Below are 27,605 nucleotides of genomic sequence, written 5' to 3' on the forward strand. Positions count from 1 at the left end.
CTTGGAGGGATGTCTTCTAGCTCTATTGCCAATAACAGGGGTGAGTGGTCCGATAATAGTCTAGCTTTATATTCCGTTTTCCTAACTCTCCCTTGTATGTGGGCTGATAACAGGAATAGGTCTATCCTTGAGTATGTTTTATGTCTAGTCGAGTAGTATGAGTATTCCTTTTCTTTTGGGTTTTGTTTCCTCCATATGTCCACAAGTTTCATTTCTTGCATTGATTTAATTATAAATTTGGTTACTTTGTTCTTCCTGTTAATTTTTTTCCCCGTTTTATCCATATTTGGATCCAAATTCAGATTGAAATCCCCTCCTATTAGTATGTTCCCTTGCGTATTAGCTACCTTCAAAAAGATATCTTGCATAAACTTTTGATCTTCTTCGTTAGGTGAATATATATTAAGTAGATTCCAAAGCTCTGAATATATCTGACATTTTATCATAACATATCTCCCTGCTGGATCTATTATTTCCTCTTCTATTTTAAATGGCACATTTTTGTTAATTAATATAGCCACTCCTCTTGCTTTTGAATTATACGATGCTGCTGTTACATGTCCTACCCAATCTCTCTTTAATTTCTTGTGCTCCAATTCAGTTAAATGTGTTTCTTGGACAAATGCTATATCTATTTTTTCCTTTTTCAGTAAATTTAGTAGTTTCTTCCTTTTAATTTGGTTATGTATTCCATTAATATTTAGAGTCATATAGTTCAGCGTAGCCATTTTATATTTTGTTTATCTTCTCTTTCCGTTTTTCCATCATTACCTTTCCTCCTTTTCCATTTCTGTTTTCTTATTTTCAACTCTTTACCAGACAACATTCCTACAACATCCAACATTTTCCTTATTCTCCTATTTCTATCTTCTTTATCCCCAATCTCCCCTTCCCCTCCTGAGTTGCCCTTTATCCCTTGTCGGACAACCACATCTCCCCTCTCCATTTGGATTTGCGAATCCACTCGCAAGCGTCAACTGATTTTGCAGTGACCGCTCTTTTCCCCCCACCCAGCCCCCCCCAGAAAAGATTTCGTTTTTTATATGTCACAAAGGTCACTCTTTTAGTTCCCTCCTTATTCTCTCTATTCCATTACCTTCCCTTATTAATTCTTGTCTATACTTTCTATGTTTTCCTCTAATTACAGATACTTTCACATATGCCCATTGTCTCTATTCACTCTTATACCTCTTTACCCGCATACATATCAATCGTGGTCATTTTTACCCTCCTTACCCGTCTTTATCCCTCAGTCTATTTTTGTCTTTACCCACATACATATCAATCGTGATAATTTTTGCTCTCATTACCCGTCTTCATCCCTCAGTCTATTTTTGTAATTGTTCTGCAAATTTTCGTGCTTCTTCTGGATCCGAGAATAGTCTGTTTTGTTGTCCTGGAATAAATATTTTCAATACCGCAGGATGCTTCAGTGTAAATTTATATCCTTTCTTCCATAAAATCGCTTTTGCTGCATTGAACTCTTTTCTCTTCTTTAGGAGTTCAAAGCTTATATCTGGATAAATGAAGATTTTTTGCCCTTTATACTCCAGTGGTTTGTTGCCCTCTCTTACTTTTTCCATTGTCTTCTCCAGTACCTTTTCTCTTGTAGTATATCTTAGGAATTTTACTACAATAGATCTTGGTTTTTGTTGTGGTTGTGGTTTAGGGGCCAATGCTCTATGTGCCCTTTCTATTTCCATTTCTTGCTGTAGTTCTGGACATCCTAGGGCCTTAGGGATCCATTCTTTTATAAACTCCCTCATATTCTTGCCTTCTACATCTTCCTTAAGGCCCACTATCTTTATGTTATTTCTTCTGTTATAATTTTCCATTATATCTATTTTTTGGGCTAGTAATTCTTGTGTCTCTTTAGTTTTTTTATTAGATTCCTCCAATTTCTTTTTTAAGTCTTCTACCTCCATTTCTGCTGCTATTGCCCGTTCTTCCATCTTGTCCATTTTTTTCCCCATTTCTGTTAAGGTCATATCCATTTTATTTATTTTCTTTTCTGTGTTGTTTATTCTTCTTCTTAAATCATTGAATTCCTGTGTTTGCCATTCTTTAAATGACTCCATGTATCCTCTAACAAGAGCAAGTACCTCCTTTACCTTGCCTATCTTTTCTTCTTCTATTTCCCTGTACTCTTCCTCTTCCTCTTCTTCTTCCTCTAGGTTGACCATCTGTTGTTTCTTTGCTGCCCTTTCCTCCTCTTCTTTCTTGTTTCTATTGTCTTCTGTGGTCTCTTCTTGCTGCAGGTGTTCTGCAGCTGTCGTTGCCGGCTGTGGAGATCGACTCCCCAGCTGGTCCCCCCTCCCGTCGGTGTGTTTTTTTGTATGCGCATCGCGCATGCGCGAGGAGTCGCGCATGCGCGGTTGCGCACTTTTACTCGGCTCTGTGAGCCATTGTTGTAGTTCTCTTTCTACCGACCTGAGGTAGTGGGGTCTTCTCTCCACAGCGGGCCTCTTAGGACAGGTAAGGCCTTCACCTTTTTCCTCCGTTGTCTTCTCTTCCTCTCTTCTTTCCGTTGATTTTGATTTTTCTCCTTTTGTCTCCATCTTCTTTCCACCTTTATACTCACTTTTCTGTAACTTTTATTTCTGTGCCTTTGTATTTTCTCTTGTTTTTCCCGACTTTTCTGGAGAGGGCTGGAGTTCACCGTCCGGCCACTACTCCATCACGTGACTCCTCTACCGACTTTTCTGGAGAGGGCTGGAGTTCACCGTCCGGCCACTACTCCATCACGTGACTCCTCTACAATAATTTTTGAAGTTTGGCAATTGTAAGCCTCCTTGTTTATACCATTCTGTTAATTTATCTAGTGCTATCCTCGGTTTCCCCCCTCTCCATAAAAATCTCCTTATTATTTTCTTTAACTCTTTGAAGAATTTTTCTGTCAGTTGTATTGGCAATGCCTGAAATAAGTATAGTATCCTTGGAAAAATGTTCATTTTAATACAGTTTATCCTTCCTATCAGTGTTAGTGGTAGCTCTTTCCAATGCTCTAAATCGTCCTGTAATTTTTTCATCAGTGGATTGTAATTGAGTTTATATAATTGGCCTAGATTTTTGTTTATTTGCACACCTAGGTATCTTATTGCCTGCATTTGCCATCTGAATGGGGATTCCTCCTTAAATTTTGAGAAATTCGCGTTATTCATAGGCATTGCTTCACTTTTATTTACGTTTATCTTGTATCCCGACACTTCTCCATATTCCTTCAATTTCTTATATGGTTCTTTTATTGATAGTTCTGGTTCTGTTAAGTACACTATCACATCATCCGCAAATAGACTGATTTTATATTCCTTGTCTTTTATTTTTATTCCTTTTATATTATTATCTATTCTTATCGATTGTGCTAGTGGTTCTATAGCTAGCGCAAACAATAATGGTGATAGTGGGCATCCCTGCCGCGTTGACCTGCTTAAATTAAATTGCTTTGATACATGTCCATTTACTGTCATTTTCGCTAACGGTCCCTTATATAATGCTTTAATCCAATTAATATACTTCTCCGGTAAACTGAATTTTTGCAATACTTTGAACAAGTAATTCCATTCTACTCTGTCGAAGGCCTTCTCTGCGTCTAAAGCAACTGCTACTGCCGGTGCTTTATTTCCTTCTACTGCATGAATTAAGTTAATAAATTTACAAATATTGTCTGTTGTGCGTCTTTTTTTGATAAATCCAGTTTGGTCTAAATTTACCATTTTCGGTACCTGTTCTGCTAATCTGTTTGCTAATAGTTTAGCTATTATCTTATAATCTGTGTTTAGCAGCGATATTGGTCTATATGATGCTGGTGAGAGTGGATCTTTCCCTTGTTTTAGTATCACTGTAATTATTGCTGTTTTACATGAATCTGGTAAGTTTTGTGTCTCATCAATCTGGTTGATTACATCCAGGAGGGGCGGTATTATTAGATCTTTAAATGTTTTGTAGAATTCTATTGGGAGTCCATCCTCTCCTGGTGTCTTATTATTTGGTAAATTTTTTATTATGTCTTGTATTTCTACTGTTCCAAATGGTTCTGTTAATTTATTTTGTTCCTCTATTTGTAGTTTTGGTAGTTCAATTTTAGTCAAAAATTCATCTATTTTCCCTTCTTTCCCTTCGTTTTCAGTTCGGTATAATTGTTCATAGAATTCTCTGAAGTTTTCCTTAATTTCTTTTGGATTATATGTAATTTGTTTGTCTTTTTTCCTTGTTGCCAATACCATTTTCTTAGTTTGCTCTGTCTTAAGCTGCCATGCTAAGATTTTGTGTGTTTTTTCACCTAGTTCATAATATTTCTGTTTTGTCTTCATTATATTCTTCTCCACCTTATATGTTTGTAATGTTTCATATTTTATTTTTTTATCCGCCAATTCTCTTCTTTTGGTTGTATCTTCCTTTATTGCTAATTTTTTTTCTATGTTTATTATTTCCCTTTCCAACTGCTCTGTTTCCTGATTATAGTCCTTCTTCATCTTGGTTGCATAACTTATTATTTGTCCTCTAATGAATGCTTTCATTGCGTCCCATAGTATAAACTTATCTTCCACTGATTCCGTATTTACTTCAAAGTACATTTTTAATTGTTTTTCAATAAATTCTCTAAAATCCTGTCTTTTAAGTAGCATGGGGTTTAATCTCCATCTATACATTCTTGGAGGGATGTCCTCTAGCTCTATTGCCAATAACAGGGGTGAGTGGTCCGATAATAGTCTAGCTTTATATTCCGTTTTCCTAACTCTCCCTTGAATGTGGGCTGATAACAGGAATAGGTCTATCCTTGAGTATGTTTTATGTCTAGTCGAGTAGTATGAAAGACCCCAACAATGAAGACGCTGTTTACATCCGGTACCGCACGGATGGCAGTCTCTTCAATCTGAGGCGCCTGCAAGCTCACACCAAGACACAAGAGAAACTTGTCCGTGAACTACTCTTTGCAGACGATGCCGCTTTAGTTGCCCATTCAGAGCCAGCTCTTCAGCGCTTGACGTCCTGCTTTGCGGAAACTGCCAAAATGTTTGGCCTGGAAGTCAGCCTGAAGAAAACTGAGGTCCTCCATCAGCCAGCTCCCCACCATGATTACCAGCCCCCCCACATCTCCATCGGGCACACAAAACTCAAAACGGTCAACCAGTTTACCTATCTCGGCTGCACCATTTCATCAGATGCAAGGATCGACAATGAGATAGACAACAGACTCGCCAAGGCAAATAGCGCCTTTGGAAGACTACACAAAAGAGTCTGGAAAAACAACCAACTGAAAAACCTCACAAAGATAAGCGTATACAGAGCCGTTGTCATACCCACACTCCTGTTCGGCTCCGAATCATGGGTCCTCTACCGGCACCACCTAAGGCTCCTAGAACGCTTCCACCAGCGTTGTCTCCGCTCCATCCTCAACATCCATTGGAGCGCTTACACCCCTAACGTCAAAGTACTCGAGATGGCAGAGGTCGACAGCATCGAGTCCACGCTGCTGAAGATCCAGCTGCACTGGATGGGTCACGTCTCCAGAATGGAGGACCATCGCCTTCCCAAGATCGTGTTATATGGCGAGCTCTCCACTGGCCACCGTGACAGAGGTGCACCAAAGAAAAGGTACAAGGACTGCCTAAAGAAATCTCTTGGTGCCTGCTACATTGACCACCGCCAGTGGGCTGATATCGCCTCAAACCGTGCATCTTGGCGCCTCACAGTTTGGCGGGCAGCAACCTCCTTTGAAGAAGACCGCAGAGCCTACCTCACTGACAAAAGGCAAAGGAGGAAAAACCCAACACCCAACCCCAACCAACCAATTTTCCCCTGCAACCGCTGCAATCGTGTCTGCCTGTCCCGCATCGGACTTGTCAGCCACAAACGAGCCTGCAGCTGACGTGGACTTTTTACCCCCTCCATAAATCTTCGTCCGCGAAGCCAAGCCAAAGAGTATGAGTATTCCTTTTCCTTTGGGTTTTGTTTCCTCCATATGTCCACAAGTTTCATTTCTTGCATTGATTTAATTATAAATTTGGTTACTTTGTTCTTCCTGTTAATTTTTTTCCCCGTTTTATCCATATTTGGATCCAAATTCAGATTGAAATCCCCTCCTATTAGTATGTTCCCTTGCGTATTAGCTACCTTCAAAAAGATATCTTGCATAAACTTTTGATCTTCTTCGTTAGGTGAATATATATTAAGTAGATTCCAAAGCTCCGAATATATCTGACATTTTATCATAACATATCTCCCTGCTGGATCTATTATTTCCTCTTCTATTTTAAATGGCACATTTTTGCTAATTAATATAGCCACTCCTCTTGCTTTTGAATTATACGATGCTGCTGTTACATGTCCTACCCAATCTCTCTTTAATTTCTTGTGCTCCAATTCAGTTAAGTGTGTTTCTTGGACAAATGCTATATCTATTTTTTCCTTTTTCAGTAAATTTAGTAGTTTCTTCCTTTTAATTTGGTTATGTATTCCATTAATATTTAGAGTCATATAGTTCAGCGTAGCCACTTTATATTTTGTTTATCTTCTCTTTCCGTTTTTCCATCATTACCTTTCCTCCTTTTCCATTTCTGTTTTCTCATTTTTAACTCTTTACCAGACAACATTCCTACAACATCCAACATTTTCCTTATTCTCCTATTTCTATCTTCTTTATCCCCAATCTCCCCTTCCCCTCCTGAGTTGTCCTTTATCCCTTGTCGGACAACCACATCTCCCCTCTCCATTTGGATTTGCGAATCCACTCGCAAGCGTCAACTGATTTTGCAGTGACCGCTCTTTTCCCCCACCCAGCCCCCCCCAGAAAAGATTTCACTTTTTATATGTCACAAAGGTCACTCTTTTAATTCCCTCCTTATTCTCTCTATTCCATTACCTTCCCTTATTAATTCTTGTCTATACTATCTATGTTTTCCTCTAATTACAGATACTTTCACGTATGCCCATTGTCTCTATTCACTCTTATACCTCTTTACCCGCATACATATCAATCGTGGTCATTTTTACCCTCATTACCCGTCTTCATCCCTCAGTCTATTTTTGTCTTTACCCACATACATATCAATCGTGATCTTTTTTGCTGTCATTACCCGTCTTCATCCCTCAGTCTATTTTTGTAATTGTTCTGCAAATTTTCGTGCTTCTTCTGGATCCGAGAACAGTCTGTTTTGTTGTCCTGGAATAAATATTTTCAATACCGCAGGATGCTTCAGTGTAAATTTATATCCTTTCTTCCATAAAATCGCTTTTGCTGTATTGAACTCTTTTCTCTTCTTTAGGAGTTCAAAGCTTATATCTGGATAAATGAAGATTTTTTGCCCTTTATACTCCAGTGGTTTGTTGCCCTCTCTTACTTTTTCCATTGTCTTCTCCAGTACCTTTTCTCTTGTAGTATATCTTAGGAATTTTACTACAATAGATCTTGGTTTTTGTTGTGGTTGTGGTTTAGGGGCCAATGCTCTATGTGCCCTTTCTATTTCCATTTCTTGCTGTAGTTCTGGACATCCTAGGGCCTTAGGGATCCATTCTTTTATAAACTCCCTCATATTCTTGCCTTCTTCATCTTCCTTAAGGCCCACTATCTTTATGTTATTTCTTCTGTTATAATTTTCCATTATATCTATTTTTTGGGCTAGTAATTCTTGTGTCTCTTTAGTTTTTTTATTAGATTCCTCCAATTTCTTTTTTAAGTCTTCTACCTCCATTTCTGCTGCTATTGCCCGTTCTTCCATCTTGTCCATTTTTTTCCCCATTTCTGTTAAGGTCATATCCATTTTATTTATTTTCTTTTCTGTGTTGTTTATTCTTCTTATTAAATCATTGAATTCCTGTGTTTGCCATTCTTTAAATGACTCCATGTATCCTCTAACAAGAGCAAGTATATCCTTTACCTTGCCTTTCCCTTTATCTATTTCACTGTATTCTTCCTTTTCTTCTTTCTCTGGGTTGGCCATCTGTTGTTTCTTTGATGCCCTTTCCTCCTCTTCTTTCTTGTTTCCATTGTCTTCTGTGGTCTCTTCTTGCTGCAGGTGTTCTGCAGCTGTCGTTGCCGGCTGTGGAGATCGACTCCCCAGCTGGTCCCCCCTCCCGTCGGTGTGTTTTTTTTCATGCGCGGTTGCGCACTTTTACTCGGCTCTGTGAGCCATTGTTGTAGTTCTTTTTCTACCGACCTGAGGTAGTGGGGTCCTCTCTCCACAGCGGGCCTCTTCGGACAGGTAAGGCCTTCACCTTTTTCCTCCGTTGTCTTCTCTTCCTCTCTTCTTCCCGTTGATTTTGATTTTTCTCCTTTTGTCTCCATCTTCTTTCCACCTTTATACTCACTTTTCTTTAACTTGTATTTCTGTGCCTTTGTATTTTCTCTTGTTTTTCCCGACTTTTCTGGAGAGGGCTGGAGTTCTCCGTCCGGCCACTACTCCATCACGTGACTCCTGCACCACATCTTCATATTGAATCTGGGTGGTGTTATTTCACTATACCCCGAGGTGCATCATTCAATCACACGCAAGCATTTATGTAGAATCCCAGCAAGCTATTTTTCTACTTGGTCACCACAGTTGCCTCCAAGCTTATTCGTATACAGTGCAAGTATATTTTCTATTGTTGGGTGGGAGGGTGAATAGGGACAGGGAGTACTCTAGACAATAATCCAATAGGATGAAGAGAAACTCCAGATAATTTCACTCTTCAGAAACAAACAAGGTTATCCATAACAGGACATTAATGGGAATGCTCAATGAACACGGACCATGGATCAAACAAGGAAAGACTGGATCGTTACATGGATAGGAGGGGACTAGAGGGGTATGGACCGGGTGCTGGACAGTGGGACTAGGAGGGTGGGGATTTGCTACGGCATGGACTAGTAGGGCTGAACTGGCCTGTTCTGTGCTGTAAGTGGTTATATGGTTAAGGACCTAACCTATCTACACGTAATGCAACTACACAGGAGTTAGGAAGAGACATTAAACTAATTGCATGCCAACACAAGGGAGTTAGACATCTCACTGTCTTAAACATATAATTCAATGTAGACTACACTTGGAAATCTTGTAAACCAAAATTTAAAATGCAAGTCATTTCACCAGAGAACTGTGTAGAGCTCGTCAAAAGAACCAAAGACTTGTTGATCCAAACCAAGGCTTTTTATTAGCTCTTCACAGGTGGCCGACCAGTCCCTGGCTAGGAACACAACCCTTTAAGGCCCAGACAGTAGGCATGGCTAAGCTCTCAGCCAATCGCTGTAAGCACAGTCATTACATACTCTAGATACTGTAACTATATACACTGGTGATAGGTCTGTACTATCACAAACTGATACTGCTGTTGGGTCTCAAAAAGCCAAACACAACTCAAAAGATGGTTTAATTAATAATGCTACAAAATACAAATCCACATAGCTATATTTGAAACTTACCATTAGGATGGCCTCCTTAATGTGCACCTCTCTCATACTTTTGGATATTGAGGTATTTGTTAAAGGGCAGATAAAGTATACAGCATCAACAGAGAAACTGGTGCGATCTTCCTTCAGAGCCCTGATGGGACCCTAGGATCACAACGAAAAACATTATAAATGTACGATAGCATGTACAAAGTACGTACAATTTATTAAATGTATTTTAAAACCAACGGAGAGGATGGACGAGGATAAGCACTTCAAATTTGTTGACAGCATGGAGTCACCTTGCTATACATTACATAGAAGCACGCAATCATGAACTTACTACTAAAATTAATCAAATAAGGATTTTTAAAACAAGAGCAGGGAAAGTTCTGGAAAAACATGTTATTAGATTGAAGGGAAAGGATGCAAGATGAGAGAACCCTGATTGACCTGAGAAATTGAGGATGTGGTCAAGAAAAAGGAGGCATGTCTGTTAAAGACAATTGTAATCAAGCAAATTCCTTGAGCTGTTCAAAGGGTGTAGGAGCTCGCTAAAGAGGGAACTAAGATGGTCAAAGGGGGAGTATGAGATGGCTCTAGCAGATGAGGTTAAGCAGAATCTCAGGAGATTTCTGCATATAACAAAGTCAAAGAAGTAACTAGGAAAAGAAAAGGAACCCTTACAGTTCAACAAGGTCATCTATGCATGAGTATTTTTCATCAATATTTATCATGAATAGCAATGTCATGAAGAGGGTATATATTACAGATGAGGTGGCGCTGAATGTCTCAACACAAAATTAGATAAATCTCCAGGGACTCATCAAGTGTAACCTTGAATGCTATGGGAAGTTGAGGAAGAAAGTACAAGATCCCCGAAGACTCGAGGGTGGCTTATGTTGTATGTTCATTTAAAATGGCTGAATGAACAAGCCAGGAAACCACAGGTAGGTGAGTTTAACATCAGTGAGATGTAGGATATACCAGGAATTGGAAAGGTGGAGAAATGATTAGAGATAGTCAGTCAGCATGGCTTTGTATGTGGAAGAACAAGTCTCGTGAATTTGATTAGTGTTTTTAAATGATATCCAGGAAGATTGACGAGAAGACAGTAGACATTGTCTGCAATGACCTACCAGGACTTTCACAATGACCTGCATAGTAGACTGATCTGGAATGACAGATCACGTAGGATCCAGGATGAGCCGGCAATTGGCTTGATGGTAGGAGACAAGAGGAATTGGAGAGTTGCTACTCAGATTCTAGGGCTGTGAATAGTGGCTTGCTGTAGGGATCAGTGCTGGGTCCACTGTTGTTGGCCATCTAAATTAATGACTTGAATGACAATGTAATGAGCATTGATAGCAAATTTGCAGATGACACTGAATTTGGTGTTATTGTGAATAGCTGATTCACAACAGAGCTGGAAGAATTGGGAGACTGGGCCAAAGAACCACAGATGTAATGCAACTTCAGTCAAGTTCAAAGTGATGCACTTTGGTTAGTTATACCAGGACAGGATTTCCACAGTGAATGACAGGGCCCCAGAGCAGCCATTGTCAACCTTTTTTTGGCTATGGCCCCCTAAGGACTCCGTTTAAAGTTTATGGGCCCCCTTCTCTGTCAAGCAGTCAAGTTCAGTTGGTTTCTTCCATGCTTCTCTTCCACTGACCACATTAAATTTTTTTAAAGATTTTATGATTTCAGTCCGTGCTCTCTCTCCTCTCCCCACCCCCCCCCCCCCCCAACCCCACCTTTAAATGTGCTGTGACCTGTGTTGGGAATGGCTGCCCTAAAGGATGTTGTGGAACAGAGACTTGAGGGGGGGGGGGGGGGCGCGGTGCTGTTAAGGTACATAGTTCATGAAAGTCATGAGAAAGATAGACAGGATTGTGAAGAAGGTGGCACACTTGTCTTCATGGTCAGGGCATCGAGTACAGGAGCAGGAATATCATGTTATGACTGGACAATTTGTTAGTGAAATTACACTGCAGTATTATGCTGTTTTAGTCACCTGGCTATAGCAAAGATAGTATTAACCTGCAAAGGATGCAGAAAAGATTCACAAGGATGTTAGTGGAACCGGTAGATTTTAATTATGAGGAGAGGCAGGATCTACTGGGACTTTTCTCCATAGACTGTAGGAAACTAAGGAGGAAAGGTTATGGAGGTTTACAAGATCATGAGGGGCACAGATTGGACAAATAGTCATAGTCTTTTCCCCAGGAGAATTTAAATCAGAGAGCCTAGATTTAAGGAGAGAGGAGAACAAATTAAAAGTAACCTGAGGGGAATCAAATCATCACAGAGGGTAGTGGATGTATGGAATGAGCTGACACAGGAAGTGTTAGAAAAAGGGAAAACTGTAACATTCAAAAGGATATTTAAGCAGGCATTGGGTTAGGAAAGGATCAGAGGGACGTGGGCTGTTTGCATCAAACGGGGCCAGCTTAGTCAGCATGGATAATTTGGGCCAAAAGGCCTGTTTCCATGCTGTACATCTCTATGACCCTATTATGAATCAAGTAACAGAAGTAGCGATATAAAATAGGCATTTATTGCAGCTTGGTTTATAAGTCTTCAGAGATTCTGAACTGTATGACAACATTTTTTTTTATAGATTGAACTCTTTTTAGAGGCCAATGACTAGGTATGATGGCACAATGTCTAGGTTGAGACATTACAGATGCCAGTACATTCACGGTTAATAGGACTGTCTGACCCTGGCAAAAAATGACATCTTTTCTTGTTCAAATTATATTGCCAAGTAAGTCATCGAGGGAGTTTGAAATTTAAAGTTTAAAAAATGAAACAATAAAGCTAAATAAAGACATATTCTGTTAAGGTACAATCAAAGCTTACAAAGACACTCTGGAATATTTACCTGATTGTTTAAAGTTTGGACTTCAGGGATTACAACTTTGCTCATCAGTTCACCCTTCACTATATTTAAAATAATTGAAAAAGAAAATCCAGGTAACTTTCATAAATACAATAAAACAAACAAATTTAAATATGAATACATTAATAGCAGTAGAATTGTACAGTTCTGATGAAGCAACAGGCTGATCACATACTTCTCAGTTCAATGATCAGGGTGAAGTTCTCTCATATATAACATATAACAATTTACAGTACAGAAACAGGCCATATCGGCCTTTCTAGTCTGCACTGATCTATGTGAAAAATCCACTAGTTCCACCTACCCACACTCCCTGCCCATAACCCTCCAAACTTGTACTCATCTAACCTCTTAAATGACAGAATTGACCCTGCCACAACTACCTCTTCTGGAAAATCATTCCACTCAGCCACCACTCTGAGTGAAAAAGCATCCTAAAGTTTTTCCCCCTATCCCACAACTTATGACCCCTTGTTCCAATCTCCCCTACCCTCAGAGGAAAGAGCCTATTCACATCTACTCTATCTATTCCCTTCACAATTTTAAATACCTCTATCAAATCCCCTCTCAACCTACGCTCCAATGAATAAAGACCCAGTCAACTCAATCTTTCTCCGTATTAAAGATACTGCAATCCAGGCAACATTTTCATAAACCTTTGCACCCTCTCTACCTTATTTATATCCTTCCTATAATTTGGAGACCAGAACTGCACACAATACTCCAAACCTGGCCTCACTATTGCCTTAAACAGTCTCAACATCACCCCCCACCCCCCCAGCTCCTATATTCTATGCTATGATTTATAAAGGCCAACATACCAAAAACCTTCTTCACCACCCTATCTACATAGGAATCCACCTTGAAGGAATGCTGAACTGTTATTCCAAGATCCCCCTGTTCTCCTGCATTCTTTTCCCCTTGACTTGAATGCCAGCATTGTATTTGCCTTCTTCACCACTGACTCAACCTGCAGGATCTCACAGTACATTGTTTGGCAGCACAGTTAGCATAGCAACATTTCAATGCTGTTGACCTAGGTCTGAATCTGCTGCTGCCTGTAAAGAGTTTGCAAGTTCTCCTTGTGAACCAATGCCCAAACAAAATGGTGGTGCGGGGGGGGGGGGGGTGAGGGAGTGGAAGAGCAGAGGCAGGAGATAATAGGTAGATAAGGGACACAGAACAAATAGGAAGGAGAGGAGGGATGCTCTGTGAAAGGAGAAGGGGATGGAGAGCTAGAGGAAAGAAGTCAGAAGTCAGGAAAGAGGGAGAATGGGGAGTAGGGTAGCAGAAACTGGATGAGTCAATGTTAATTCCATCCGAATGGAGAGTGCCCGGATGGAATATGAGGTGTTGCTCCTCCAATTTACTGGTGGCCTTAAGTTTGACAGTACATGAAAGTTATCCAAGACCTGTTTAATTAAACACTGTCTAACTTTTTTATATAAAGGATCTGAATTACAGGTAAGATGTACGGAAGGTATATGGAACCTTGGTTTTCAAGAGATATTGAGACCTTGGTTAAGAAGAAGAAGAACGGGACCATTAGAGAGCGCACAAACTCAGTGAACCGGTGCGGACTCGAAAGGCCAACATGGCCTGTTTCCGCTCCGTAAATGGTTATGGTTATATGAGGCCATGGACAGACATGTCAGTGTGGGAGTAGGGTGCAGAATTGAAATGGTTGGTTGGCCTCTGGGAGATCCCTGTCATTAATGCAGAGAGAGAGAGAGAGAGAGATGAGCTCAGTGAAGTGATCTCCAAGTCTGCGTTCAGTCTCTTTGATGTAGAGGCCACAACGGGAGCACTAGATGCAGTAGCCGACTCCCGTAGATTCACAAATAAAATGTTGCTTCACTTGGAAGGACAGTTTGGGGTGTTGAGGGAGGTGGTGTGGGCACTTCTTGGTGTTTGGGGGGGGGGGGGTGCACAATAAAGGGAAGGGATGAGTGGACAAGTGTGTTACGGAGGGAGCAGACCCTACAGAAGGCAAAGAGGGGAGGAGAAGGGATGATGTGTCCAGTGGTGAATTATGTTGTAGGTGATGGAAATTATGGAGGATAAGGTATTGGATACAGAAGCTGGTGGGGGTGGTAGGAGAGGACAAGGGGAATCCAATTTTTGTTGCGTCTTGGTGGTGGGGGGGGGGGGAGGGTAGAGTGGACCATTTCTGAAATCTATACCATGGAATCTGACCCTGTAGTGGCACAGTTGACTTGTGGTGCAGTTACTGAGTCAAACAGTTGCTAGCAAGTTCAAATTTGGTGGCATTCAACTTCACTCTGGGCAAAGCAGCAATAACAGACTAAATTAGTTCCAATGTCATGTACTCATATTTTGCAAAACACAAGCAGTGATGAGGGATTTCATTTAGTCTGTAATTAACTAGAGTATCAGGAAAAAAAAAGAAACATTCTACAATACTTCCAGTGTTGGAGTGACCAACACCCAATGTTCTACTCTAATTATTCATGACCTAACCCATCATGGTTTCACATATGATTGCTAGGGGTCTTGCATGGAACTTATTTGGTAACATAGATATTTATTGCTGCTTCACTGTTTGTCTATCAAGCTGCTTTCACCTGTGACCACATTTATCAATTCCTTGCTTTGAAGTTCTTACCAATTTCACGATAAGAACCAGAATGTTAAACATTGGTCTCTTCAGGACTTATCGTCTCAGTTCAATTCCCTGTGCTCCAACACACTTCTCTTCCACCCCCGCAATTTAGACTTCAACACTATCTCTTTCCTGCATCCACGAACTGCAACAGGTGTACAGCCTCAAAGATTGGAACCAAGACCAAAAGAAAAACAATCATGGTTATTTTGGTTTTGAGTGTTATCATAGTTAAATTCCCCCTTGCTATCAGAAATCTCAAACTAAACCACTCTTCCAAAGGGTCACAGAGAAAATAAAACCCGGTATCATCCCAATTTAGTTTGGTATGAAGATAGAAATCATCTAGTGAAAAACAGGACAAAACAAAAACCAATATTTCAATGTTTACATCACCCTCGACTCATTACCTCATATTTCTCTCATTGCAGCAACCAATGAAGTTGTATCAGTTATCATTCTTCCCCAGTTAAGTTGTGAAAACGTTCACTAAAGCGCTACAAGTTTAAAACTCAATAACCTTACTCTGTGATGCTTCTGTTCAGTACTCACAACTCAAGGAAGAATGTGCTTCCCCAAATCCTTCTGGCAACCTGTTACTAACTTTGGTCAAGAGCCAATACATTTTTATCTGTCTTCTGTAAACACTTACCCTCATTCCTTAAGCTGCTCAGTCCAGTGGTGGATCGTCCCTTATGCTGTTTAACTTCCAGTCTAGACAAAGCTGCAGCTGCCGCCATCTGCGATTCTTCAGCTGGGGGTCTCCGAGGCTTCTCTGGAGCCTTTGGTTTGATTTCAGAGGATTTCCTAGATAACCACAGAAATAGATGCTCTCAGAATTTTGATTGCTGCTTTCGGACTGCAAATCTGATCTCATTAAAAAAATGCAATGTAATGAGGATTCTATCAGAATATAACAAGATACAGCAAAACAAAATGTACATTTGCCAAATGATACATGAGCTTGCTTTGAAAGGAACTGAATCAGCCATCATACCCTTTCAAGGTTCGTATCTCCTGTCTATGTTCTTCACTTGTTTCAAGAAAATCTTTCTATTATCTACCCAAATAATCCAGCAGCCCATGACCATTGATGAGGGATGCTGAAGCATCGATGTTCCTCAGTCGGTCATTCCACTGCTTTTTCTGGACTGCCAGTTTCCAAGATCACTGCATACTTTTTATGGATTTTATACATGCAAAGTTTCTTAGAGCTAATTTACCATTATAAAAAACCTCAAACCTTCACCATAACAAATAATTTTCCTTGACTCAGTTTGACAATCTTGTTTCTTCCAAACAGAGTATTAATTTCATCATACTATAAATCAGCTTTGTTGCAGACTTCTACACCAGCAAAGATTGTCCCATCCTTCACAAGAAAACACTGCATGCTGAACATCAAAATTGACTGGAGCTCTTAATTTGTAAGTTGCCTGCTAATTCAATTTAGTACCTTTAAAATTACAACAAAATTCTGTTTACAGCTCAATTTCTTTGCCTGTAAAAGTTCCCTGATCTCTCTTGATCAACAACTCTATAGCATTGTTCTATTCCTTGCTCCTTAACTATTCAACTTCATGGAGTTCATTAAACAATTCAGAAAAAAAAATTTGCAAAACAACTTAAAGCTGGATTCTTTCAAGAGGGAATGACAAGGATAACTGAATTTCACTGTGGATAACGTACTGGACTTTTGTGACATGGGTTCAAATCTAACATGTACTGCAGTACAAAAGTGCCCTCTATCCATCTGTTTTTGCAGCAGTCAAAAGTTATTTCATAAAAGTTGCAGACTTTCTAAAATGCCAAGTGGGAAATGATTCAACACTACTATGAGAGGTGCCTTTGGAGATTGAGATACAAAAAGCAACAATACGGGGAGACTTCAATCTGCTACAGACTGTTCTATAATTGACCTGGAATGCATACTTAAAAAACTAGATGTCTGATGGGGAAAGTACTCCATTTGACATACTGACATCCTTTACTCTAAAGAGCATAAAGTTTGAAAATAAAGCACACATAAATACCTCTCCATGATTACACTTTTTTTTTAAAAGTTACATACTCAATCCTGTCACATTTATGACATCTGAGCCCTGCTTTGGTGAAATCACTGCCTTGTTGACAGTTAGGCATTATTTTTCAGTGAACAAGATATTTCACCCTGAGACCCCATTCCCATTTGCTGAGACAATCAGACAGATCTCTCCATCACATTTCTATGAAGTATGCAATCAACTAGTGGCTTCTGCTTTTAGTATTGACACAGGATAAAAATTTAGTCAGCTAGTGAGGCAGGCCAATGGCCCAGTCAATATCAAGATGTATTATCACACCAAAATTTAGGAATTTAGAATAAAGGCTTAAACTGTTATTTGCCAAATGAGAATTCTTCAAATTTAGACAGGAGGAAAGAAAGAAATGCAGGAAAAATCATGATTGTTCTTGCTATCCTACTACAACTACTGGAAGTCAGCTAACTCAGGAGAGGTTGGAATTGAATTTGAAACATTTCTGAGGTTTTTCACTTAACATACAACAGACTTCTCAGTAGGTATCCAAAAGAACCTTGAAGAAAAGAGTTATTTATAAGAAACAGAAGCAAGGTAAATTTAGTGCAAAAAAAAGTGGATGCACCATGAATACACCATGGAATCCAATGACATATTTTTGTTCGGATGCCTGCCAGCATTTTCTTATACCTTGATAAAGGGCTCAAGCCCGAAATGTTAGTTATGTATTTTTACCTTTGCTGCATAAAGGACACTGTTTGACCTGCTGAGCTTCTCCAGCATTTTGTGTTTTTACCAAAATGTTTTATAATATTTACATAATCACCCTAAATAAAAACAAACAAAAATCTGACCAAAATAGGAGAGGAACCTGCATGGATAATTGATCTAATTGGCTACTCATCTTAAACCTTAATTTCTATTTTTTGTATGGGGTGTCTCGGGAGGGTTGGCACCTCTGGTTAGGGGGTGGGGGAAGGGTGGCTGCCGTGCTCTTTTCGGGCAGCTCGTCCACCTTTGGTCCCAACCTGATGCTCAGCTCTCACCTGTGGCTCCAAGTAGTTGTGGCACGCGCAGCGGCCACACTCTGATACACTCTCGGCAGACGGGCTAAACCAGTGAGGGTAGCCGACAGGTCTTCGACCTGAGGTGAGGTAGGGGCTCTGTCTATCCCAGCGTGTATGATGTCTGGCCCTGGCGGATTGAGACCGATTAATGGCCCAACGATCAAGGAGGCAGGCCCAGCAGGAATTGTGGAGCGCTAAGAGTATGACAAGACATTTAGATTAGTAAGGGATTACTTAAGGTGGTATGTGAGGGTGGCTGACTTCCAGGCCAAACATTTTGGCAGTTTCCGTCCTGTTTTGCGGAAACTGCCAAAATGTTTGGCCTGGAAGTCAGCCTGAAGAAAACTGAGGTTCTCCATCAGCCAGCTCCCCACCATGACTACCAGCCCCCCCACATCTCCATCGGGCACACAAAACTCAAAACGGTCAACCAGTTTACCTATCTCAGCTGCACCATTTCATCAGATGCAAGGATCGACAACGAGATAGACAACAGACTCTCCAAGGCAAATAGCGCCTTTGGAAGACTACACAAAAGAGTCTGGAAAAACAACCAACTGAAAAACCTCACAAAGATTAGCGTATACAGAGCTGTTGTCATACCCACACTCCTGTTCGGCTCCGAATCATGGGTCCTCTACCGGCATCACCTTTGGCTCCTAGAACGCTTCCACCAGCGTTGTCTCCGCTCCATCCTCAACATTCATTAGAGCGACTTCATCCCTAACATCGAAGTAATCGAGATGGCAGAGGCTGACAGCATCGAGTCCACGCTGCTGAAGATCCAGCTGCGCTGGGTGGGTCACATCTCCAGAATGGAGGACCATCGCCTTCCCAAGACCGTTCTATGGCAAGCTCTCCACTGGCCACCGTGACAGAGGTGCATCAAAGAAGAGGTACAAGGACTGCCTAAAGAAATCTCTTGGTGCCTGCCACATTGACCACCGCCAGTGGGCTGATATTGCCTCAAACCGTGCATCTTGGCGCCTCACAGTTCGGCGGGCAGCAACCTCCTTTGAAGAAGACCGCAGAGCCCACCTCACTGACAAAAGACAAAGGAGGAAAAACCCAACACCCAACCCCAACCAACCAATTTTCCCCTGCAACCGTGTCTGCCTGTCCCGCATCGGACTCGTCAGCCACAATCGAGCCTGCAGCTGACGTGGACTTTTACCCCCTCCATAAATCTTCGTCCGCGAAGCCAAGCCAAAGAAGAGGAGAAAATGTGAGGGTGGGGGAAAAAGACCCAATTGTTACTGAAATATTTTGCTTCAGAAAAATTCCCATTGGTCCATTTCCTTTCCACTAATAAAACTGAATTAGGTACAATTAAAACAATGGTTTTCAAACTTTTATTTTCCACTCACATACCACCTTAAGCAATCCCTTCCTAATGACAGAGCACCGATGGCATAGGGATTGCTTAAGGTGGTATCGAAGTGGAAAGAAAATGTTTGAAAACCACTGCTCTACAACATTGCTCGTGTATATCGCAACACGGAGGAAAACCAACACGATTCACTCTAACAAAGCATAACAAACCTTTGGTATTGACATAAAACATCCACCTTCCTCAGAACGTCAGGATTTAGGGTCCCGCAATTTGTTGATGTGCGCATGCTCATTATATTTTTTTAAACCAGGAACAAAATGTGAAGAGCTTTAATAACGAGAATGAAAATGGCAGCCTTCTGTTAGACACCAAGGGCCCAAAGAAAGGAAGAGGAGAAACTTTTCTTATCTCGGATTAAAGGAGGGAGGTAAATAAGCTCAAGGAGGTGGGGGGGGGGGGGGAGGCACAGTGATGGGAGATGGGCAGAATGACCAAAACCAAGCAATTTTAAACGTGAAAATCTATATTCCTCGGGAAGGCAACGTTCACTTCTTCCCACAACTGTCATGAGGGCAAGTGGAGCCGTCGGAACGAGCCAAACAGTGAGGCTCAGTTGACCACGGGAGAATGGGACGGTGCACCATCACCCCAGGCCTGCCCCCCCGCCCCCCTTAACTTCCTCCTCACCTCCCTTAACTTCCTCCTCACCTCGTCTCCTCAGTCAAGACGTGCCCCGGCCCCAGCGTTTTAAACTTGAAATCCCGCTTCATGTCCCCGAAGAACTTCTTCATCGCTGCGCCTGAGCCCGAAGGCGCGGTGGTTCCACCGTCAGAACGACGCCGGGTCAAAGGGCGCGCTCGGCCCGGAAGCGAGCGACACGCGAGGCGGTTGCCGCGGCAACAGGTGGCTCCCGCCTCCCAGCGGAGCGATGGGGCCCTGCGCCAAAGGCAAGAAAAATCACCGGTAAATTGTGCCCATGGACCGAAAAGCAACTGCTAGACTTTGCCTCAAAATGGCCAAACATTCAATTTAGACAGAACATATTGGGCCGAAATGTATCAATTGGATTAAATTGATACATTGCTCCTGTGGCCTCAATTTTTTTTTAACCCACTCTTTAAAATCCAAACCCTCTTAATCTTTGATTAAGAACTTGACAAGGTTGTCCTCTTGGGCCGTGATTATTTAATTTGGCATTTTAACAGGGAGGAGCTTCTGTTGTCTATCTCAGCCCCCGACTCCATCCATTCTGCCACTGCTCCACCAAATCTTCAGGAAAGCAATTGAACTCTTTTGGCTCTCTAGATACTGCCCTTCCTTTGCTCTCTAGATACTGCCCTTCCTTTGCTCTCTAGATACTGCCCTTCCTTTGCTCTCTAGATACTGCCCTTCCTTTTAAAATAGCTATAAATCAGTTTAATTACTCAGGTGTCACTATTCCTAAAAATTATAACAATTTATTTATGTAGCACATTTAAAACCACTCACGTTGACCAAAGTGCTGTACAAATCAAAAAGATCCCACATCTATTTAAAAGTACAGCATAAATCTGATACGAGAGGTTAGTAATTGGGTACATGAAGGGAACTCAAAACACTAGTGAATTTAAGTATATCTTCAATCTGGATATAAAAGAGACGATTTAAGGGGCTGATTTGATAGCAGGAGGAATGTTTTGGGGGCCCGATTGGAAAGAAGGAGGAATATCGTTTCACGGTTTTGGGGGCTGCGATAGCAAAGGCGCGATCTCCTCTGAGTTGACCCTTTGAGGGTGAAACAGCCAAGTGAGCTGACCCGAGGGGTCTTGAAGTGGAATAAAGAGTTAGGAGATCCATGGTATAAGAGGGGGCTAGCCCATTAAGGGCTTCATAGACAAAAAGGAGAACTTTAAAATCAATCCTGAGCCGTACTGGCAGCCAATGGAGGGAAGCCAGAATAGGAGTGATATGGTCCCTCTTCTTGGCCCCTATCTGGAGCCTGGCGCAGCATTCTGAACCAGGTGGAGATGGGATAATAAAGACTGACCAATCCAAGTATTTAGAGAGTTAGAATAGTCTAAATGGGAGAATATAAGGGAATGTATAACTTTCTCAAGATCTTTAAAAAAAATGGAATAATTTGATTTTGGCAATAGTGCGAAGCTGGAAATAGCTAGATTTTACTAGAGTGTAAATAACTTGTTTGTTGAACTTGAAGGTGGAATCAAATATTGCACCAAGGGATTTGATTTGGGGTTTAATTATCTCCAAGACTGTTGGAAATAATTTTGGTACAATTAGGGAGACCAAATAGGATAACCTAAAATTTGCCCTCATTTAGCTGTAAGAGGTTTTGAGCCATTCAACACTTTATGCCCTCACAGTTAGTGAGGCTGGCTATCTTTGATTGGTCGTTAGGTTTCAAGGGGAGATATAGCTGAGTATCATCGGCATAGCAGTGGAAAGAGGTGTTGTGTTTTTGAAAGATATGACCAAGGGGAAGCAAGCATAAAGAAAAGAGAATGGGGCCCAGAATAGACACTTGTGGAGACTATGGACCCCATAGTCTATTAAAATAGTGTGATCCACAGTACTGAATGCTGTGCTAAGGTCCAAGAGAATAAGAATGGCAGGTGACTCTGCCATTCAGTAGAAAGGAGCAGATCATTGTACACTTTTTGTAAGGCTGACTCTGTGCTATGGTGGGCCTTATAACCTGACTGAAATCTTTCAGATATGTTGTTTTGATGTAGGTAGAACAATTTTTTTGAGGACCTTTGATAGGGATGAAAGTTTTGAAACATCGTATAGGAAAAAAAGATTTGTTAGGGGAGCAAGGCAGGGATAGGTCAAAAGTAACAGCTCTATGGTCTTACACAGATATCAATTAATTAATAAATCAGACAAAAGAATTAGGTCGAGAGTATGGCCTAGCTTATGAGTGGATCCAGTTGAAAGCAGTTCTAAGTTAAAAAACTTATCAATTTAATGTGTTTAAAGAGAATGTTCTTACTTTAATGAACAATGTAAATAAGTCTTTAGTTCAGTGGTCTCATCTCTCGATGTCCCTAATTGGATGAATTAACGTTATTAAGATGAATATCTTACCCCAGTTTTTATATATTTTCCAAGCTGTTCCCATTTTTGTTCCCAAAACTTTTTTGATTCACTTGACTCAATTATTTCCTCATATATTTGGAAAAATAAGCGTCCTTGTCTTAGTAAAGTTTTCCTTCAAAACTTTAAAAAGAAACGTGGTTTGGCATTACTTAATTTTAGGTTTTACCATTGAGCAGCTAGTATTAGAGGTGTCATTTTTTTGATTCATTATAAGGATAGAATGGATGCTTAATTTAGAAATTAACTCTACAAAAAATATTCTTTTATTTCGATACTTAGTGCTATTACCTTTTTCTGTTTCCAAGTTAACTGATAATTTTGTTGTTAGGCATACTTTGAGAATTTGGTTTCAATTTAGAACATTTTTTGGATATCATAGATTTTTACTTGCTAGCCCTATATTACTTAATTCTTTTTTTGCATCTTCTGTGCAAGATTCTGCTTTTCGTGAATGGTTTAAGATGGGTATCCAATCTTTTCAAGATGTATTTATTGATAATAATTTAATTTAATTTGAACAACTATCCCTTAAATTTAATGATCCAAACATCATTTCTTTAGATACCTACAAATCAGGAGTTTTTTGAACTCTGTAGTGTTGAGACTTCCTTAAGACCTTGTTATAAATATGACAGGGGTGATCTATAATTTTAAACTGGCTCCAAAAAAGCTGATATCAGCTATATTTGATTTAAGTCTAGGGATAATTCCCTAGATAAGATTTAAAAAATTATGGGAGCAAGATCTTCAACTTTCATTTTTGGATACTACATGGGATTGTATCTTAAAATTTGTAAATTCATCTCCTTTGTGTCCCCGATATTCGCTTTTACAATTTAAGGTATTACATCAAGCTTATTTTTCTAAAGTTTATTTGGCTAAATTTTACTCCAGCATATCCTGGAAATGTGACAGAGTGAAGAAGGTACTTTGTTATATCTGTTTTGGTCTTGTTCTTCTCTTTCCATTTTTTTGGGAAGATATTTTTCGTACCTTTAGTTCTCAATGTGAATCTGATATCTAATCCTATAATTGCCCTTTTTTGATCAAATAAAACAACTGATTTGAATATGTCCCATCTAGTCTCTTTTCCCTTCCTTTTTGCTAGATGTTCAATACTGATGAGATGGAAAGATGCTGTCTCTCCTATTCATACTCAAAGGCTATCTAACTTTGGGGAAAAAAAATCAGATGTTCTTCCAATGCAGCGGGATTAAAATTTTCTGTTTATGGTCTCCTTTTGTTAATTATGTTCATAATTTATAAGATCACTTGGATCTTGTTTTGTGAGTTAGTGGTTCTTTTAATGATAGTGAAATTATATGTACTTACCTGTTAACTTCAGAAGGGAAGGGGGTAGAATTTGTAGTGTTGAATAATTTTTACTTTTTAAAATCTTTTACAGTTATCAATATGTTATAATTGTTTAAGTGTTTACTACCTTTTTTCTGTTTTAATGTTATGATACAATAGTTTTATTTTTCTTTTATAAGATTTTTTCTGTATTTTTTTTACATATTACCTTTAATTAATGGTTTCTATTTATGTACTATTTCTGTAAAAATCCTATAGCATATTGAAAAAGCCAGAGAAAATATCTAGGTTCTAGTCATTAGACCATCTCTTAGGAATGGGTGCTCTTGAATCTAAGTGTTAACCTTCCTTCACGGTGTATTTTTAAAAGACACTGGAATAGGGGTATTCTAACAATTCAAGTTAAGTTTTGGGATGGAATCCCTCAAAGTTTGAGCTCCAAACATCCTATCAGCTAAGCTTCTGATTGTGTAACAAGCATGTAACCAGATCATTCTATGAAACTACTGTAAATCCCAACAATCGCAATAATCTAGTGTGGCAAGAGAGATTGCCCACAGATCGGCATGATAGTCATCATACTTGAGTAGACCCTCAAGTCTCAGGTGACAAACGACATTGTTAAATTGAAAGACAGTTACACTGGCTAATGTATTTAAGATTCAAGATTCAATTTATTGTCATATAGTAAAGGCAGTGCAATATTAGACAAAATATGTTCTCGTCCTTAAGGCAGACCGATTCGCCATTGGCAGAAATTGCCTAAAGCAGTCAGAGAAAGAGAAGTGAGAGAGTCCCCCCCCCCCACCCACCCACCCACCCCAAGTATCACCAAATGTTGGTGGATTTGCCTCCAGTGAATTAATTCTTAAGGGAGCTTTTACAATCCGATTAGTGAAATTGGAGTTGGCATTGCTCAAAAATAAAGATTAGGTAAGTGTGTGTAAAAAATTTTTTTTAAAAATTGAATGTAATTGGCCAGCATGGGATTAAATGGCTGGAATTGGCTTCCACTGTGTTGTAAATAAAATAAAAAGTAAAAATATACTGGGGAATATTCCAATATTTTCTGTTTTACTTCTGATTTCTGGCATCTACAGTGTTTAACTTTTAGGTTAAGACTGGGATTCAGGATTTGTATAGTGGATTAACGAGAATGGGGTAAATTGAAGGCTTGGTTAATCATTGCGGAATCACCCAGAGAGGGCAGGAGATTCAGGTGAGATGAACCAGGAAAGCAATTGATATGGATACTGATTGACCTTGTTTTCCCAGAATTATAATTAAAAGTTGCAGATTTGAGTTCAGGAAAGTTAACGCAGTGATTGTGTGTGTGTAAAATTTTATTTGGATAACATTGGGTTATAGTATTAGTTGTTCTAAGTTTGTTGCATATTAATAATCAATACAAGCTCTGGGCTCAGAGGAAATCCCATAACTTTGAACATTGTATGAAATGATCGTATTGTAGCGGCCCGCACACAGAGACACAGACTGGCCCACAAAATGGCCGATGAACGTAATGACCACGCGGACCTGGTGGTGATAACGGCTATCATCCCAGCAGGAAGATGGGGAACTCTGGCGGGAACGCCAGCCAATCGCAGGCTGGTGCTCCGATGATGTGAGGTCCAGACATCAGTGTCTGGGGCCCATATAAGCGTGACAGCCAGAGCCATAACCAATCTCATTTTCCAAGGCTTTGTTGTGCGCGTCGTTCTTCTCCAAGCCTGTGTACCGCAAATGAAGAAGGGAAAAATATATAATGCAATACCATAAATTTCCTATTCCTGTAATCTGAATTTTTAAAAGTAACAATTTTCAATTGAAGTAAATTTGAGGTACAATGTTCCAGATAATTCAGAAAATATACCCAAAATATGAAGTGTGAAGCCTCAATCAACTGCTGAAGTATTTGTGTTAACTTTGCCCAAATGGTAACATATAAACTAAAAATCTTACCAATTTCATTATTACTAAGAGTACTTCAAATGGGCTGCATTGGCCAGCTGGCTTTAAAGGGTGAATTCTTAGACCTCTTCTGTTCATCATATGTATCAATGAAATTATTCATGGGAGAGGTTTGTCAATGCTTCTCAATTATGCCAAATAGTATGACAAAGGACACAGAGAAAATCAAAAACTACATGTGAATATCAATTGGCAATTAAAATGTATAATATTTTCTAACAGTATTTAAAATTAAAACAAGTTAAAAATGAACAGCCAAAAGTAAAAATAGTTCATGGATCATTACTTGAGGAAGGATGTACTGACTTTGGAGGCAATGCACAGGAGGTTCACCAAGTTGATTCCAGAAATGAAGGGGTTGGCCTATGAGGACAGATTGAGTTGTCTGGGATTGTACTCACTGGAATTTAGAAGAATGAGAGGGGATCGTATAGAAACATACAAAATGATGAAAGGCATAGATAAGATTGAGGTAGTTAAGTTATTTCCATTGGCAGGGGAGACCAGAATTAGGGGAAATATCCTCAAGGTTCAGGGTAGTGAATTTAGGATAAAGATGAGGAGGAATTGCTTTTCCCAGAGGGTGGTGAATCTGTGGAATTCACTTCCCATTGAAGCAGTGGAGGCGACCTCAGTAAATATATCTAAGGCAAGGTTGGATCGATTTCTACATAGTAGGGGATTAAGGGATATGGGTAAAAGACAAGTAGTTGGGGATGAACCTATCATCAGATCAGTCGTGATCTCACTGAATGGCGGAGCAGGCTCGATGTGCTGGATGGCCTACTCCTGCTCCTATTTCTTATGTCATGATGCAGGTTCTTGACCCAAAATGTCACCAATTCCTTTCTTCTCTCAGATGCTCCATAATATATTGTGTTCATTGCAGATTTTTGCTCCAGATTTTAACCAAATGTGTGTGCATATCAAAATTAATGCTTGCATTGTGAAACAGGATGATTTCCCATTTCAGCTTCTCCCCCCAAGTCCAAGGTAAAAAACCAACATTGCTAAATCTAAATATATTTACACTGGCTGATGTATCTAATTCTTGAGGGAGATCTGATTGGTGAAGTTGGAGTTGCCATTGCTTAAAAATAAAGTTTAGATTCGTGTGTAAAACATTATTGTACTTGTAGCTTATTTGGATATAATCGGGCATCATGGGTTTAAATAGCTGAAATCGGCTTCCACTGTGTGTAAATAAAATAAAATGTAAAAAAAATACTGGGGGAGAGATGCATTCTGCAAACCGTTCAAGTGACATATGATAGCAGCTGAGACCAAGTCACTAGAGGATCAAAGAAACCCTGGAAAATTTCTACAGAGGTGTGGTAGAAAGTGTGCTGACTGGCTGCATCACAGTCTGGTATGGGGACACCAATACCCCTGAGCGTAAAGCCCTGCAAAAGGAAGTAGACGCAGCCCAGGACATCACAGGCAAAACCCTCCCTGCCATTGAGAACATCTACTGTCAGAAAGCAGTAGCAATCATCAATGATCCACACCACCCAGCACATGCTCTGTTCTCGCTGCTGCCATCAGGAAAGAGGTAGAGGTGCCACAAGACTCACACCACCAGGTTCAGGAACAGCTGCTACCCCTCCACCCTCAGACTCCTCAATGACAAACTCAATCAGATACTCATTTAAGGAATCTTGTGCACTCTATTATATATAGATTTTATTTTTTGTTCTCTCTTTATTGCACAGTTCAGTTGGTTTATATTCATTATCTGGTTACAGTTCTTTGTTTACATGTTTATGCTGTGTATTTTTTTTCACTACCCATTAGTGCCAATTCTTGTGCGCCCACAGGAAAAAGAATTTCAGGGTTGTATGTTCTCTGATGAAACTATGAAATCTGATCTGAAGTTGGAAAACAAAGGAATATAAAATTAAAATTCAA

The 27,605-nt window shown here is 40.0% G+C and overlaps 2 protein-coding genes across 5 annotated transcripts in view; one reads left to right on the forward strand and one right to left on the reverse strand.

Moving 5' to 3' along the window:
- The window catches only part of ubxn6 (UBX domain protein 6), a 40,281-nt gene extending 20,038 nt beyond the window's left edge, over nt 1-20,243 (reverse strand). Inside the window, exons 1-4 of one of the 2 annotated variants that reach the window (XM_069928851.1) lie at nt 20,022-20,243; nt 15,548-15,702; nt 12,255-12,313; nt 9,401-9,532 (exon numbers count right to left, since the gene is read on the reverse strand). In XM_069928851.1, the coding sequence (XP_069784952.1) occupies nt 9,401-9,532; nt 12,255-12,313; nt 15,548-15,702; nt 20,022-20,104 (429 nt within the window). In that variant the 5' untranslated portion in view covers nt 20,105-20,243. The remainder of the gene's footprint in view (nt 1-9,400; nt 9,533-12,254; nt 12,314-15,547; nt 15,703-20,021) is intronic. The other variant, XM_069928850.1, reaches the window with a different exon arrangement.
- hdgfl2 (HDGF like 2) overlaps nt 19,980-27,605 on the forward strand; it is an 87,348-nt gene continuing 79,722 nt past the window's right edge. For 2 of the 3 annotated variants that reach the window (XM_069928846.1, XM_069928848.1), the window contains exon 1: nt 19,980-20,276. In XM_069928846.1, the coding sequence (XP_069784947.1) occupies nt 20,082-20,276 (195 nt within the window). In that variant the 5' untranslated portion in view covers nt 19,980-20,081. The remainder of the gene's footprint in view (nt 20,277-27,605) is intronic. The other variant, XM_069928845.1, reaches the window with a different exon arrangement.

The sequence above is a fragment of the Narcine bancroftii genome, chromosome 3, assembly GCF_036971445.1.
Source record: "Narcine bancroftii isolate sNarBan1 chromosome 3, sNarBan1.hap1, whole genome shotgun sequence".
Lineage (NCBI taxonomy): Eukaryota > Metazoa > Chordata > Chondrichthyes > Torpediniformes > Narcinidae > Narcine > Narcine bancroftii.